General features: G+C 36.0%; 1 protein-coding gene across 2 annotated transcripts in view; it reads right to left on the bottom strand.

Annotated features, from left to right (window-relative positions):
• Positions 1–4,668: 4,668 nt before the first annotated feature.
• LOC149221171 (fantom protein) overlaps positions 4,669–15,019 on the bottom strand; it is a 77,460-nt gene continuing 67,109 nt past the window's right edge. Inside the window, exons 3-5 of one of the 2 annotated variants that reach the window (XM_089385018.1) lie at positions 6,283–6,347; positions 6,125–6,156; positions 4,669–6,031 (exon numbers count right to left, since the gene is read on the bottom strand). In XM_089385018.1, coding sequence (XP_089241144.1) covers positions 5,484–6,031; positions 6,125–6,156; positions 6,283–6,347 — 645 coding nt within the window. In that variant the 3' untranslated portion in view covers positions 4,669–5,483. Of the gene's footprint in view, positions 6,032–6,124; positions 6,163–6,282; positions 6,348–15,019 lie in introns of both variants that reach the window. The other variant, XM_089385017.1, reaches the window with a different exon arrangement.

Below are 15,019 nucleotides of genomic sequence, written 5' to 3' on the forward strand. Positions count from 1 at the left end.
TCAACTTTAAAGTTAATTACCTAAATTAAGTGTAGCTTTATTAAAAAAAATTATTGTTAAATTAAATGTCATAATCAATATTAATAAATTTATTTTTCAACAAAATTATTTTTTTTAATTTATAAAAATGAATAAAAAAACAAAAAAAACTCTTACAACATATCTAATATAATTTCAAATTTTAATATATTAGTGATAAAATAATATATCATTTAAAAAAAAATTACAAATACAAATCATTATACTACATTTTAATAATAATAATATCTAATTATAAGTGATATATTATATATTACATCTTAATAATAATAATAATTAATTATAAAATTGAAAAATAAATAAATAAAAATCTCTTCAAAAACATATAATATAATCTTAAATTTTATCATCATAAAATAATATATTATTACAAAATAAATAGAAATCATCATATTACAATAATAATAAGTTACAGAACATATTATATTTTAGATAAAATCTCAAAAATATTTTACCTATAACACAAATAATATCTAATTATATGTAATATATTACTTATTACACTTATAAAACATATTATATTATACTTTGGCTCAAACCTCAAAAATACTTTAGCCATAATGAAAATAATATCTAACTATATATAATATTACACCTTATTAATCATATTAATTAATTATAAAAACATATTATATTATATCAAGCTGAAACCTCACAAATACTTCAGTCGTAATGGGAAATACAAGTGCAATGTTTTTTTAAAGACATTATGTAACCATGACAACATCCTCTCCCAACCAACTAAAACACAGCCACAAATAACATATAAAATGAAAAAAATAGTTTTCGCTTTTATTAGATGCGGATAAATGCATACATGCACTTGGAAACTGCGTAAACTAGACAATTTCATTGTCCATTTCTGTATTAAAGTCATAATGGAAATTATTTATTTAAGAGCTCTTGAATGGGTTTGGCACCTGTATTTTCGTCGCGCCCGTCAAATCTCAATTCCCTGATGATGGTGAAAGCATTCCCACCCGAAACGTCTGAACCAAAAACACGGAAGCAGCAATATCCAAAATTAAATGAGCAAAGTTTGATTGTTACCAGCTGCCGGTAAAGTCATACCCTCTCACTATCTACATGTTTTTATCAACTTCATGCAATCCCTCTACATTAGATAATTGTTGTCGTTACAGTTTTCAATATTTACGGGATCTCATGTTTTATAGTTGAGTTGTTTAAGTTAGAGTTTCCCGAGCTATAAATTCTACGGTGCTCAAGGGCTTTCACGGTTTAACATGTATAAGGGACTTTTTTCTTCATTTTTTTTAGTGTTGTCCGTTGTGTGGATGTAGGAGCTACTCGTGGCTTATGGATGAATGTACATCACAATGAACAACTGCAAATAATCACCAACAAACAGCATCCAAACAATTAAATTTCTTAGAAGCTTCTAGCCTAGGCTGGACTATCATAGAGGATATTCAACTTTAAGGCAATAATATATAGTTTCAGTGTCTCGAATAATAAAAGCATACGTTTCTTACCAATAATACAATACAATTCTGCGACTTCATTTCGTGTTTGGCCAAAAGAGTTGTTTGAGTACAATCATTGTTTCTCATGGAACGACTTGTACAGATACGAGGAACCAGGACAACCTGATAATTGAGGTAAGTTTTTCCAAGCGTAAGGTTTTACTGTAATCCATTTGGTTTTCTTAATCAAGGATGGAACTTGAGACATGAATCACGGACTTTGAACCACTTTGCCAGTAAAGGTGTGCTCGTGCCCATCAGTTTGACATTTTGCAAATGTATGACATTCAAAAATGAGAAAAAGCTTGCGACGGTGCGCAGAAAGGGTGTGTATACAAATAACTCGGTAGCCTACTGCTTCTTTATTGCTCGCAATAAATACAAATACGTATATTGTTGGAGGTATTTGATGTTGTTAAACCCGTTTATGTCAATGTGAATATTGTTGAGTATTTGATTAGTTCTATGTCCAGAGGTGCCAGTTCCAATCCCATCAGCAGGTACTAAATTACTAACATATGTCAAAAGGTTCCAGCTGATTGAATGTCAAGATTCCCTCTACAGTGAATCTTCCAACCTGTCACAACTTTAAAAAAATAAATAAACTACCAATGCATCTAATCACCTATGACACTACCAAAAACATTGAACCGCATGCATCTCCTCCAACTAGAACCCATTTGTATTATGCAATAAGCTCATCCACAGATAGAAAGAACGATTGGCAGTATCCGCAGAGAGAAAAAGATTTGCAGTGTCACCAACTGTAAAACTCACCTAAGGAAAACCTTCAAACACTGTAAAACTCAATCAAATTCTTCAAGCACCCAAAACGATTCTTCATACTTAGAGACAGGCCTTTGTCACCCTTAGAAATGTGCACAGCCGATTTCTCTCTCATCTCTTCATCCAATAGACAGAAAATCGAATCTTTAACTGTTCATCCAAACAGAAAATCGAACAAGGCCTGCAAAACATTTCAAACATTATCCTTGCTTGTACACAACTCCAAACTCTATTTCTACGAACAATTTCAAATCACACTACGAATACCAACCAAAAATTAAATCATAATCTCTAAACTCGCTTTAACTCTAATCTTTTTCTCAAAAGAAAAAAGCCGTACCTTGTTATTCCATAGAAGAAATCAAAGATACATACAGAAAACAAAACAGAAAATGATGGAAGCCAAAAGCATCACACAGTAAATCTAGACATATGCAATTCAGCCAGGACCCTATGGATCCTACAGAAGATATTCCCGTTATACAAACAGACTGCCCAAAAAAACCATTACAAAATATTAACAATTTGTGGAAACTACAGCATGGTACAGAAACTGACCAACAATAATATCTGAAAAAATTTAAAAAATTAACATCGTCTCTGAGAGAGTACAAAAACTGTGATAACTCAGGTGGCCTAAAGGAAAGCTGCCTCTTTCAATCAGAATTGTTAACTGCCATTCTTCAAAGAATACGATTCCAGAGGCCAAGGTGAGAGCTCTTTTAGATAAAGAATCCACCCCTGAATTCCAATTCCTGTAAACATGCTGGAAAGAGAGTATGGAACCTTTCCTTTAATGCCAATAACCTGTCCTGCCAGTACCACAGATCAATTACCTGCAGAGAACATCTAATCTGTCATCTGTAAAGATTAAACTTGCACAAATCTCATCAGCATGGGCCCTTCTCGTGAGAGAATTCAGACTTGCACAAATCTCATCAAGTCATGTTGAATGAGACGCACACAAAGTAAGAGTATACTCAAGTACACGCAAAGTGAAAGAATATAGTATATACTCAAATAAACTTGGCAATTGTTACTCCAAATAAACACATATATGCAGCTGAAGAGACAGCTGACACAAGTCGGTGTTCAATACCGATAAAACAGCCACCTTTACTTACAAATAAACAAATAAGAATTTCCAACTGGTTGATATCCAGCGGTAATATTTTCAACTATAATAAACCAAAATGCCTCGAGCACAAGTATTCAATCCAAAGCCCTCCTTTAAAACGCCGTCCACCCAACAGTTTTTTCGCTGAGTTCCGGTCTAAAATTTTAGACATCTATCAGAATTATCATTGGAAGAATTAATCGAAGGGTGTAATTATAGATTTTCATACATCACAATTGAAGAACGCGTAGAAACATGCGGTTGTCCACAACTTTCTCGCATCTGAAATCACACCCTCCTCAACAACATCGTTTTTGGATTTAATATTATGGAACCCTGATGAACCCTTTTCAGAAATATTAATGGTACAACGGAAATACATTTGCTTACATATAAGTAATATGCGGTAAAAGAACACCGATGAATGAAGAGCGGCATTCCTGTCCATAAAAATACTTATCTCCATCATACATATTTTCCAACATTTATATTAAATTATTATGTGCGAGATACTAATTTTCATCATACACATTTGATAACATTCATATCATATTACTAAATGCGGCTTACAGTACATATTATATACCTTACAAAGGCTTGATGTACACGGATTTTTAAGGAGTAAAAATAAATTGCTGCATGCAGGCCTCTACTTAGAACAACATCGTGTAATCAAACAATAGACTTTTGATGCATGTTTTTGATCATTCAGTTGACAACTTTCTCATAAATCTATACATAATTTTACATTTAATTTCAAACTTTTGATGCATCATTCAAATGACATTTTTTTATTATTGTGATTGTATGCATTTATCCGGTCAATAGGGTAAACTTATCATCGAATTGTAGACCCGCTATAATATCATTACGTCCAAGAAAAGATCATAAACGATCACTGCACTATGTCAAATATGCGCTGAACATTTTATTGGTACCGTAATACACGTGAACTTCCCAATCTTGACTAAGATTAAATCAACCGCCTTAAAAGTAATCCAAATATTAAAGCTGAAAACCTAATAGCTGCGAAAACTCGACGAAGTGTCAAATTTTAAATCAAAGTCATCACTGATCTAAAATTCTAAATTGAAATTGCACAGAAAAACTTACTGATTTATTTACCCAAATTCATCAAACTTTGCGACATAAACATGAGGTAAAAGACAACTTTTCTTCACAGTAAGTTTTCCCACTTTCCTATCCATGAATTCTGAGGGGGGAGACAAAGATTACAATAAATTGTAGAAATGGCATTTGCGTATTATATTATCTGAAGTACTTAAACAAGACTTTCCATGTTCAGGAAATATATATATTTTTTCCCATGAGAAAAGAATTTACATAATTCACATCTTCCAGTAATGATTTGGCTTTATCAACCAACTCTTGAGCTGCTGTCTGCAGTTGGCATGCAGAGGAATCAAACCTAGTTGGCCATGTATTGAGGAAATTTAAGGGAAACGAAAAAATCTGACCTCACGGCAGCGATGAGCCATCTTGTCAATTTCACGAACCCAATATTTTCAGGAATTTTAATGAATTGCTGCAGAAGGGTATACAGTGGAAAGAAGAATCATGGAAGTTACCAGATTCACGCCACATGCCTCCTGTTGCAGTACCAAATAATGGCCTAAGCCAAATTAAATTTATAATCTACTTCCAATGTGGAAGCACACAAGTATCATGCTCAAATAGAGTTCAATAGCGAAGCACTGTGCTGGAAGAATCTTGATGACCAAAACTTCCCCTACCATAATCTACTTGAGAACTCAAATATTCTCCAACGGCAACCTCTTTCGACTTGTTTTGCAAAAATAATTCTTCTATTGAACATAGATACTTGTGTCATAACCCTTGACAAAGTCTGTTCGCCATTTAGATCTTGAATGTAGCATTTAGCTGCTGATGGGAAATTGTCCAGCCTTTCACATCATGTCGGTTGCTAAGGTCTTACACTGTTGCTTCAAAATTTAGGAAGGGGGTCTTGCACTGCTGCTTGATAATTTAGTCACCGCTTCCTAGGAACAATGAACTTCCCCTTTTCACCTACAGGTTCATGACAAGAATGGGCCAACTTTTGACTGGCTCAATGTTAAACTCCGTCTCCTTGTTCTCGCCCTTCGAATTGCTGCCAATGCCGCCAAATATTGCCAACTCCCACTCTGATTCTCTTTCATTCGAAAGTCATCCTCTTCATGCACTTCGTCTGCTACTGCTTCCTCTCTTGATTCCATGAGATTAGCTGGAGAACATAAATGCTGCCCTTCATTGCCAATGATAGCACTGCAAAGGACAAATTTTGATTCTTCAAGCTGCATAAAATATGGCGATGTTCTTAAAATCCTAGCCACTTCAATTCTTGGAACCACCCCTCCTTCATGAAGGCCAGGTAGACCCCTTTCAAGAATTCTAGAAACCGCTTCTCGGGCTGTAAGTCCCGTTTTTCCAGCTTGCAGAAATACTTGATAAATTGAGAATAGAAGTGTCTCCATTGGCTGATTTACAGGATGATCAGGAGAAAGGATAGTCTGAGGAGAAGCTTCCGATGATTCCTCTGTTGCTTGTCGCCCAGGTTCCGCAAGAGATGCATCTTCACAACAATCTGCATGGTTACTGTTTGAGGTTAGGTCCAATGCATTAAACTTTTTTTGAAACCTTGCAGAAAATAAACCAGTGGAAAAGATTATTAACAAACCTGCAGACCCTGAATACGCGTGCCTCTTCCCACTGCAACTTTGCATATCATAAGAGAATATAAATCAAAGAATGGTTAAAACAAAAAGCTGAAGATAGCGCATTTTCTCCCTGATATCACACGGAAATATGCTTTATGCCTTAAGTTCAAGGACATACCTATTTCGAGACTTCGGTATATTATCCTTACGCTCTTCGACTTCTGTTCTCACTTCAACATCTGTCTGTGCAACAATATTCAAAAATATAATAGTTACTTGGCTGAATACTGATTTCAAGTCTTTTATCATCCACTTTAGCTAAACTGCAGTTTAAAAGACCTTTTCCACTAATTTTCTAGCAAGCCAACTGAAATTGTAAAATTGGTTAAGGAACAGTTCATAACCCCCCGCCCATACAATTTTCAACTTAAATACTCCAGTCAAATCAATCTCCAACAACGAGAACAATATATACGCGAAGAAATCCCTCTAGTTCCAGACCTTTTAAAATGGACCTTTCATTTAAAGAGGGAACACCGAAGTTTCATTCTTTTGAAATGGAAAGCTTGAAAATATGGAAAAGATCAGCAGATGTGCATATTACTGTGAGTCTATACTCATCATCTATCTGTGCAACAATATTCACAAATATAATCGTTAATTGGGTGAACACTGACTTCAAGCCTTTTATCAGCCACTTTAGCTAAACTGTAGTTCAAAGGACCTTTTCCACTAATTTTCTAGCAAGTCCACTGAAACTGTAAATATGGTTAGGGAACAGTTCATAGCCCTTGCCCATACAATTTTTTCAACTTAAATACTCCAGTCAAATCAATCTCCAACAAAGAGAACAATATATAACGCGAAGAAATCCCTCTGGTTCCAGACCTTTTAAAATGGACCTTCTATTTAAAGAGGCAAAACCGAAGTTTCATTCTTTTCAAATGGAAAGTTCGAATATATGGAAAAGATGAGCAATGTGCATATTACTATAGTGTCTAAACTCAAATGAGATGTAAAAACAAAATAATAGGCCCGACCACATTCACAGTCTTCACTCTCTAACTGTATATGTTGAGAGATGAACCCTTGCTAAAGTAATTTTTATCCAAAAGCGCAACATAAATACTGTAAATCAGTTGCATTCTATGTGGCTTTCCATCATATTTTATCAGAAAGGCATATGAGAAAAATATAAAGCAACTTACACACAGGAGATGCATCTTATTCTAAATTTATCCAACAGTTGCATTCTATGTGGCTTTCCATCATATTTTATCAGAAAGGCATATGAGAAAAATATAAAGCAACTTACACACAGGAGATGCATCTTATTCTAAATTTATCCAACACAAGTTACAGCTGATATTTCCTATAAAAGCTTAGGACTATCCAAACACAAGATCCCTACACATGCCACTTCTAAAATAATACCAGCAATAGGTCCGACCACATTCACAGTCTTCACTCTCTAACTGTATATGTTGAGAGATGAACCCTTGCTAAAGTAATTTTTATTCAAAAGCCCAACATAAATACTGTAAATCAGTTGCAATCTTTGTGGCTTTCCATCATATTTTATCAGAAAGGCATATGAGAAAACTATAAAGCAACTTACTGTAGCCTTGTCACACAGGAGATGCATCTTATTCTAAATTTATCCAATACGAGTTACAGCTGATGTTTCCTATAAAAGCTTAGGACTATCCAAACACAAGATCCCTACACATGCCACTTCTAGCATAATACCAGCAATAGGCCTGACCACATTCACAGTCTTCATTATCTAACTGTATATGTTGAGAGATGAACCCTTGCTAAAGTAATTTTTATCCAAAATCCCAACATAAATACTGTAAATCAGTTGCATTCTTTGTGGCTTTCCATCCTATTTTATCAGAAAGGCGTATGAGAAAAATATAAAGCAACTTACTGTAGCCTTGTCACACAGGAGATGCATCTTATTTTAAATTTATCCAATACAAGTTACAGCTGATATTTCCTATAAAAGTTTAGGACTATCCAAACACAAGATCCATACACATGCCACTTCTAACATAATAGCAGCAATATGTATCTTAAAAGAATTGAATGCCAGACTTCTTTACACTGAGAAAAAAGTAAATGCCAAACTTCTTAACACTGAGAAAAAAGTAAATGCCAAACTTCTTAACAATGACAAAAAAGTTCCAAGGTTATACAAATCGTGGGTGTGGACTGAAATTGGCTAAAGGATCAGGTGTGGGTGTGGCAACTGTCCCAATTTTAGGAATCAGGACCGTGCATAACTGTAATTTTTATGAAAGGATATATCTACACGAAGAAAGCCTGAAATTTTAGGTAGAAACAGAAATTTCCGATAAAATAAAATAAAATAAAACTACTACACATTATAACCACAACCTTGTAGAGCCTGCATATCAACTTGCTAATGAAATATCAACACCGGAAAGAAGACTGAAATTGATGCTAATGATGGACCTATGGAAAAACAACTAGAGCAACTCTGTGATTGTCAGGACAAGCCTATCAGGTTTGCCTGTCATGTTAGGAAATCTAGGTGCAGCTAGATTAGGTGATTTCTCTTTCTTTTGATAACTGCTTGTGATATATTTTTACTTAACTTGATTAGCATCTTCTCTCACTTGATTATTATTAGTGTTCTCTTCATCAAACAACTACCAAACCATAAAGAACAATAAGAAAAGAGGGCACAGAATATAGGCAATCAGCCAGGGTGAAAATCTCTCCAACTGACAGGAAAACCCACAACAATTATTCTCTTCTTATAGAACTTCAATTGACGAATTCCAAGACCTGCGACCCTTGACCAAGACCTTCCAAGACCAAAACAAATCTTTCCTGCTTTCTAGCAACCTTGACCTGTCCAGTTTTGCAAGTTCAACCTGTCCAGCAAATTCTTCTGCAATTTTGACCTGCCCAGCAGATTCTTTTGCAACTTTGATCAGCCCAGCAAATTCTTCTGCACTTGGACCTGCCTAGCAAATCCTTTTGCAAAAACCCTAGCCCTTGCACGTGTGGAAAATAAAGGTAAATTCTTCTCCTTTCCTCTTCACTTGAGTTGATTCTCTCTTCTAGATAACTCAGCTTGCAAGGTGTACTTCTTGATTCCCTAACTTGACTTCTGCAACTCGGCCTTTACTGCTACAATAGATGCCCTAGTTCCTTCACACATGTGGAGAGAAATAGCCCAAAACAAATCCAGAAATCTTGCTTTTCTTTTCTTCGTCCTTCCTTTCTTCACACTCCTTTCTCTTTCTTGATCGAACATGAGAGAGGTGAGTGAGTGTCCAAAGTGAGGTCGAAGTCTCTCTTATATATAGGCTTTCTGCTAGGTCTAATTACACCCTTTAGGCCGACTTGTCCACTTGAGTAGGCTGACTTGATCTTTGCAATATGACGAGGTCGCGGAGGGTCTTTCGACTCAAATAATGTTTTCTTTACAATATGTAATATGCCTAAATGGATCTTCCATACATGACAATGACTCTTGACTTGTAGACTCAATGACAAGCCCCAGAAGCTCTCAATGGGAGTTTGACCTAAAAATAAATTTCCCTTGAGCATGAAACCCATGCCTCAAGAATAACAATAATAAATATATTTTTCTCTTTTCATTAAATACACAAAATCATGATTACATATGCCATTATGAACCGAACCTAGTTAGGAAATTTCAATACTCCCTCTTAACTAGTGAGGTATTCATAATTCATACAAGGCACTTGGATATTCTCAATCTGAAGAATTATCATAAGAAGAGTCGGATTGGTAAGCCATCTATTTGCATTATACTAACTAGCATTTTCATATAGCAAGGCCTTGACTAACAACTCTATATCTCCACAAGATCAAACAATAATGCTGGCGAGAGCCCAATCATCATTGTCTCTCAAGGCATATACCCCACCCGGGTGTTCACGGGGCATGTCCTTCTAGGACTATTCTTATCTTGGATTCCCAATCCTCAAAGAATATTGGTCCTCTTTGACTACTCTTATCTTGGATGCCCTACCACATCCTCAAAGAGTATCGATTGTCAAATGCTTACCCAATCCTCCATTCTTTCTTCACAATATGAAGACAAGAATGATGTGTCTCTCTCTCCCTCTCAACTAGGGAAGATATACCCATTCCTATAAAGGAATGTACCCATTCCTATAAAAGGAATTGACCCAAGCTCCCTCTTATTCAGGGATTTGTCCAAGATCCCTCTTAACTAGGGACTTGCTTCCAACAACTTTCTGTTCTTGGTGGAGATCATGGTACTATCACCTGTTTGTGGGGCTCATTCTTTTGATGTCATGAAGTTCATCCTTTTCATTATGGAGCCTTCAACAGTCGTAGAGCATCGGTCATCCATCACTTTCCTTCACGAACCATATCAGTCATGTCATCCTTCTCTTCATTGGAAAGTGATCTTCTAGTCCACATCTGGCTTTTCTTCATATTGCTACCTCTTCCAAGTCATGTTTCCTTTAGGATCTTCTATCCAACCACATGAGTGCTAGTGGTAGGTGACATCTACAACCCTCTTTCGGTAGGCCCTGTATCAACCCATCAAACAAAAATAAAAAATGAACATCAAATTACAGTTACCTTTTGCGATGGCCTTTCAACATGACATCTTGCTTGCACGCAACATCCTGCACATTCATAAACACATATCGAAGACTTCATATGTCAAGGGTCTCATTTCTTTACAAACCTTGTCACATTCTTCTTCTCTATGGAGATGTCATGATCAATTCTTCTAGTCATCAGATTTTGACTTCCATTTTTCTTTTGTGACCATAGTTTCATCCTTCACGATCTCTTCTTTCTTTCTTCACATATTGCTTCCCAGGAACTCAGAGTTCCTTCATCTTTGTCAACTACCTCATATTCCATATGAGGACATATTATGTTGAGAACCATGCCTTCATGCATCTTTTCAAAGGAAGAGATCCTTGATCATGGTCATACGGTAGAGCATTTACCCATACTGTCAGCAACTATATGATGACTTAATCTATCAAATATACATACCTCTTTTCTCCTTTTGGTCATCTAGACTTCCTTCGGCAACTTCCATTCCTTCATTGAGAGTACTTCAATCATCTTGACCTGCTGCACTCCTTTGTCATTCATACTATCATCCTTCTAAACAATGTATCCCACACAGGGTGGAATGATCAATGAGACGCTTCTTCCAAGTAGAGGTGAACCTTCTATTGAAGATTCCAACGAAAGATCTTTATTATCCTCATCCTGCAAACGTTCCTTCCAAATGGTGATGATATATGATGAAATTATTTTATCATGCTAGATGACCTTCTTCTAACCATATGCATTATCTATGCTTTCAATGAGGTTATCAAGAGCTACTTCCTTTATATGATGACTGCTACATCCATGTAGACTTCTGCTTCAACTTATTCTTTCAAGCTTCTTTAATGATGTCATGAGCTCTTGCTTCCATGGTATGCTTCTAATTTGATACCATCTTCTACTATGATGCATCCTATCATACCTACAATTCTTCTTGCCATGATAGCTATTATTTACAAAAACTAAAAAGAGCTTAGTGAAAGAGCTTATCTCAGTGATAGTAGAAATCTCTCACTTCCTCTTTTTGATTTCTTCTATTCAAGTTCTTCCACTTCTTTGGTGATTAGGGCTTCTTCCCTTCCTCTTTTGTTGTTGTCCTTCTTGAGTTTAAGACAATTTCTCTTGTAGTGCCCATATTTATGACAGCCATAGCATTGGATCTTCAATATATTCTTCTTGTTCCTTTTCTGAAGACGAAACCTTCCAAACTTTCCTTTCCTCCTAGGCATGGCAGCAAATGCTTGAACTTGATTGTTTGATCCTACATCACTTTTTGCCTTCAACCTGGTTTCTTCAATTTTACACAATGACCAAAGTTCATTAAATGGGGTAGCTTCCTTCTTTCCATAGATGCTTGATGTAAAGTTGCCCCATTCCTCTGGTAGTGCATTGAGCACTATGGTGGTCATTTCTTTATCGGACATTATTTCTCCCAACTCTTGTAGTTGGTCTCTTATTTCTGATACCCTCATAAAGTATGAGGTTATTCCATCTTCCTTTGAGATCTTCATTTTGTATAGCTCGTTTCTCAAAGATATCACTTCTCTAATAGTACTTACAGAGAACAATTCTACTAGCTTCTCATATATTTCTTTTGATGTCTCCAATTTTTCAATATATGGTATGAGGGGATCCTTGATGGATTCTATAAGGATCCTTTGAGCCCTAATTTCTCCTTTCATATACTTGGCTAGAGCTTGAGCTTCTTTTGGAGGTTTAGTGATTGAGCCCTTAACATGTTCAACAACTTCATTTTCTATAAGGATCAAATTTGTCCTCTTCTTCCATGAAAGAAAGTTTGATGACCCAACCAATTTGTTGCTTTCCTTGCAAAATGAAGTCATTTTGATGGCATATTCAATCATATATATAAAGGTACATACTTGTCAAGTGAAGATGACAATATCTTCAACCTAATGCCTTCTTGATTTTCATGACGATGTTGATAACAGAAGATGTCTTCTTGATGATGTCTTCCTTCAAAAGTGATCCTTCAAAGAGAGGGAGATCACAAGTCATTTTGATGGCATATTCAATCATAAATATAAAGGTACATACTTGTCAAGTGAAGATGACAATATCTTCAACCTGATGCCTTCTTGATTTTCATGACGATGTTGATAATAGAAGATGCCCTCTTGATGATGTCTTCCTTCAAAAGTGATCCTTCAAAGAGAGGGAGATAACCTTGATTCCTTGATGATGATGACAACACCTCTTCTTGCTTCCCTTGGATGTATAGACTTCAAGATGCTTCAATGAGTAGTCCTTTAAGTGGAGGGAACGTCCTGTAGATCTTTTCTTTAACACTGCTTCAAGTGTATAATCCTTCTTTGGATGAGCTAGGGTTTTGAGGTCTTATTTCTTTGAGATGTGATGATCCTTGAGATGAATGGTTCTTCTTGATGATCTTCTAGTGCTTCGGCCCTTGAGTGCCCTGCTTTAAGTTGCCTTTCCTTGTCTTGTCACCTTAGCTCAGATACCATGTTGAAAAATCTAAGGGCAACTAGAATAGGTAATTTCTCCTTCTTTCGATAACTGCTTGTGATATATTTTTACTTAACTTGATTAGTTTCTTCTTTCTCTTCATCAAATAGCTACCAAACCATAAAAAACAATAAAACAGGAGGACACAGAATATAGGTGATCAGCCAGGGCTGAAAACCTCTCCAACTGAGAGGAAAACCCACAAGAATTCTTCTCTTCTTATAGAATTTCAATTGATGAATTCCAAGACCAAGTCAAATATTTCCTGCTTTCTAGCAACCTTGACCTCAACAACTTTTGCAATTTCGATCCCCAGTAAATTCTTCTGCAATTTCGACCTTTTCTACATATTCTTCTGCAACTTCGACCTGCCCAGCAAATTCTTTTGCATCTTCAATCAGCCCAATAAATTCTTCTGCAACTTCGACCTGCTCGGCAAATCCTTTTGCAAAAACTCTAGCCCTTGCACGTGTGGAAAATAAAGGTAAATTCTTCTCCTTTCCTCTTGAGTTGATTCACTCTTATAGAGAACTCGGCTTGCAAGGTGTACTTCTTGATGCACTAACTCAACTTCTGCAACTCTGCCTTTACTGCTACAATAGATGCCCTAGTTCTTTCGCACATGTGGAGAGTAATAGCCCAAAACAAATCCAAAAATCTTGCTTTTCTTTTCTTTTCTTCGTCCTTCCTTTCTTTGCACTTCTTTCTCTTTCTTGATCGAACTTTAGAGAGGTGAGTGAATGTCCAAAGTGAGGTCGAAGTCTCTCTTGTATATAGTCTTTCTGCTAGTTCCAATTACACCCTTTAGGCTGACTTGTCCACTTGAGTAGGCCGACTTGATCTTTGCAATATGACAAGGTCTTGGAAGGTCTTTCGACTAAAATAATTTTTTCTTTACAATATGCAATATGCACAAATGGGTCTTCCATACATGACAATAACTCTCTTGACTTGTAGACTCAATGACAAGCCCTAGAAGCTCTCAATGGAAGAAGACCTAAAAATAAATTTCCCTTGAGCATGAAACACATGCCTCGAAAATAACGATAATAAATTTATCTCTTTTCATTAAATACATAAAATCATGATTACATATGTCATTATGAAGACGTCACCTAGTTACACATTTCAATATATCACTTCAATCCGGCCAATAAATTCTTCTGCAACTTTGATCTGCTCAGCAAATCCTTCGGCAAAAACCCTAGCCCTTGCACGTGTGGAAAATAAAGGTAAATTCTTCTCCTTTCCTCTTCGCTTGAGTTGATTCACTCTTCTAGAGAACTCGGCTTGCAAGGTGTACTTCTTGATGCCCTAACTCGACTTCTACAACTCTGCCTTTACTGCTACAATAGATGCCCTAGTTCCTTCGCATGTGTGGAGAGTAATAGCCCAAAACAAATCCAGAAATGTCGCTTTTCTTTTCTTTTCTTCATCCTTCCTTTCTTCGCACTTCTTTCTCTTTCTTGATCGAACTTTAGAGAGGTGAGTGAATGTCCAAAGTGAGGTCGAAGTCTCTCTCATATATAAGCTTTCTACTAGGTCGAATTACACCCTTTAGGCCGACTTGTCCACTTGAGTAGACCAACTTGATCTTTGCAATATGACGAGGTCTTGAAAGGTCTTTCGACTCAAATAATTTTTTCATTACAATATGACAATGACTCTCTTGACTTGCAAACTCAATGACAAGCCCTAGAAGCTCTCAATGGGAGCTTGACCTAAAACTAAATTTCCCTTGAGCATGAAACACATGCCTCAATAATAACGATAAGAAATCTATTTTTCTTTTTTCATTAAATACATAAAATCATGAT

The sequence above is a fragment of the Pinus tabuliformis genome, chromosome Q (genome assembly GCF_031772625.1).
Source record: "Pinus tabuliformis cultivar Carrire ecotype Pingquan chromosome Q, CPIR1, whole genome shotgun sequence".
NCBI classification, from domain to species: Eukaryota; Viridiplantae; Streptophyta; class Pinopsida; order Pinales; family Pinaceae; genus Pinus; species Pinus tabuliformis.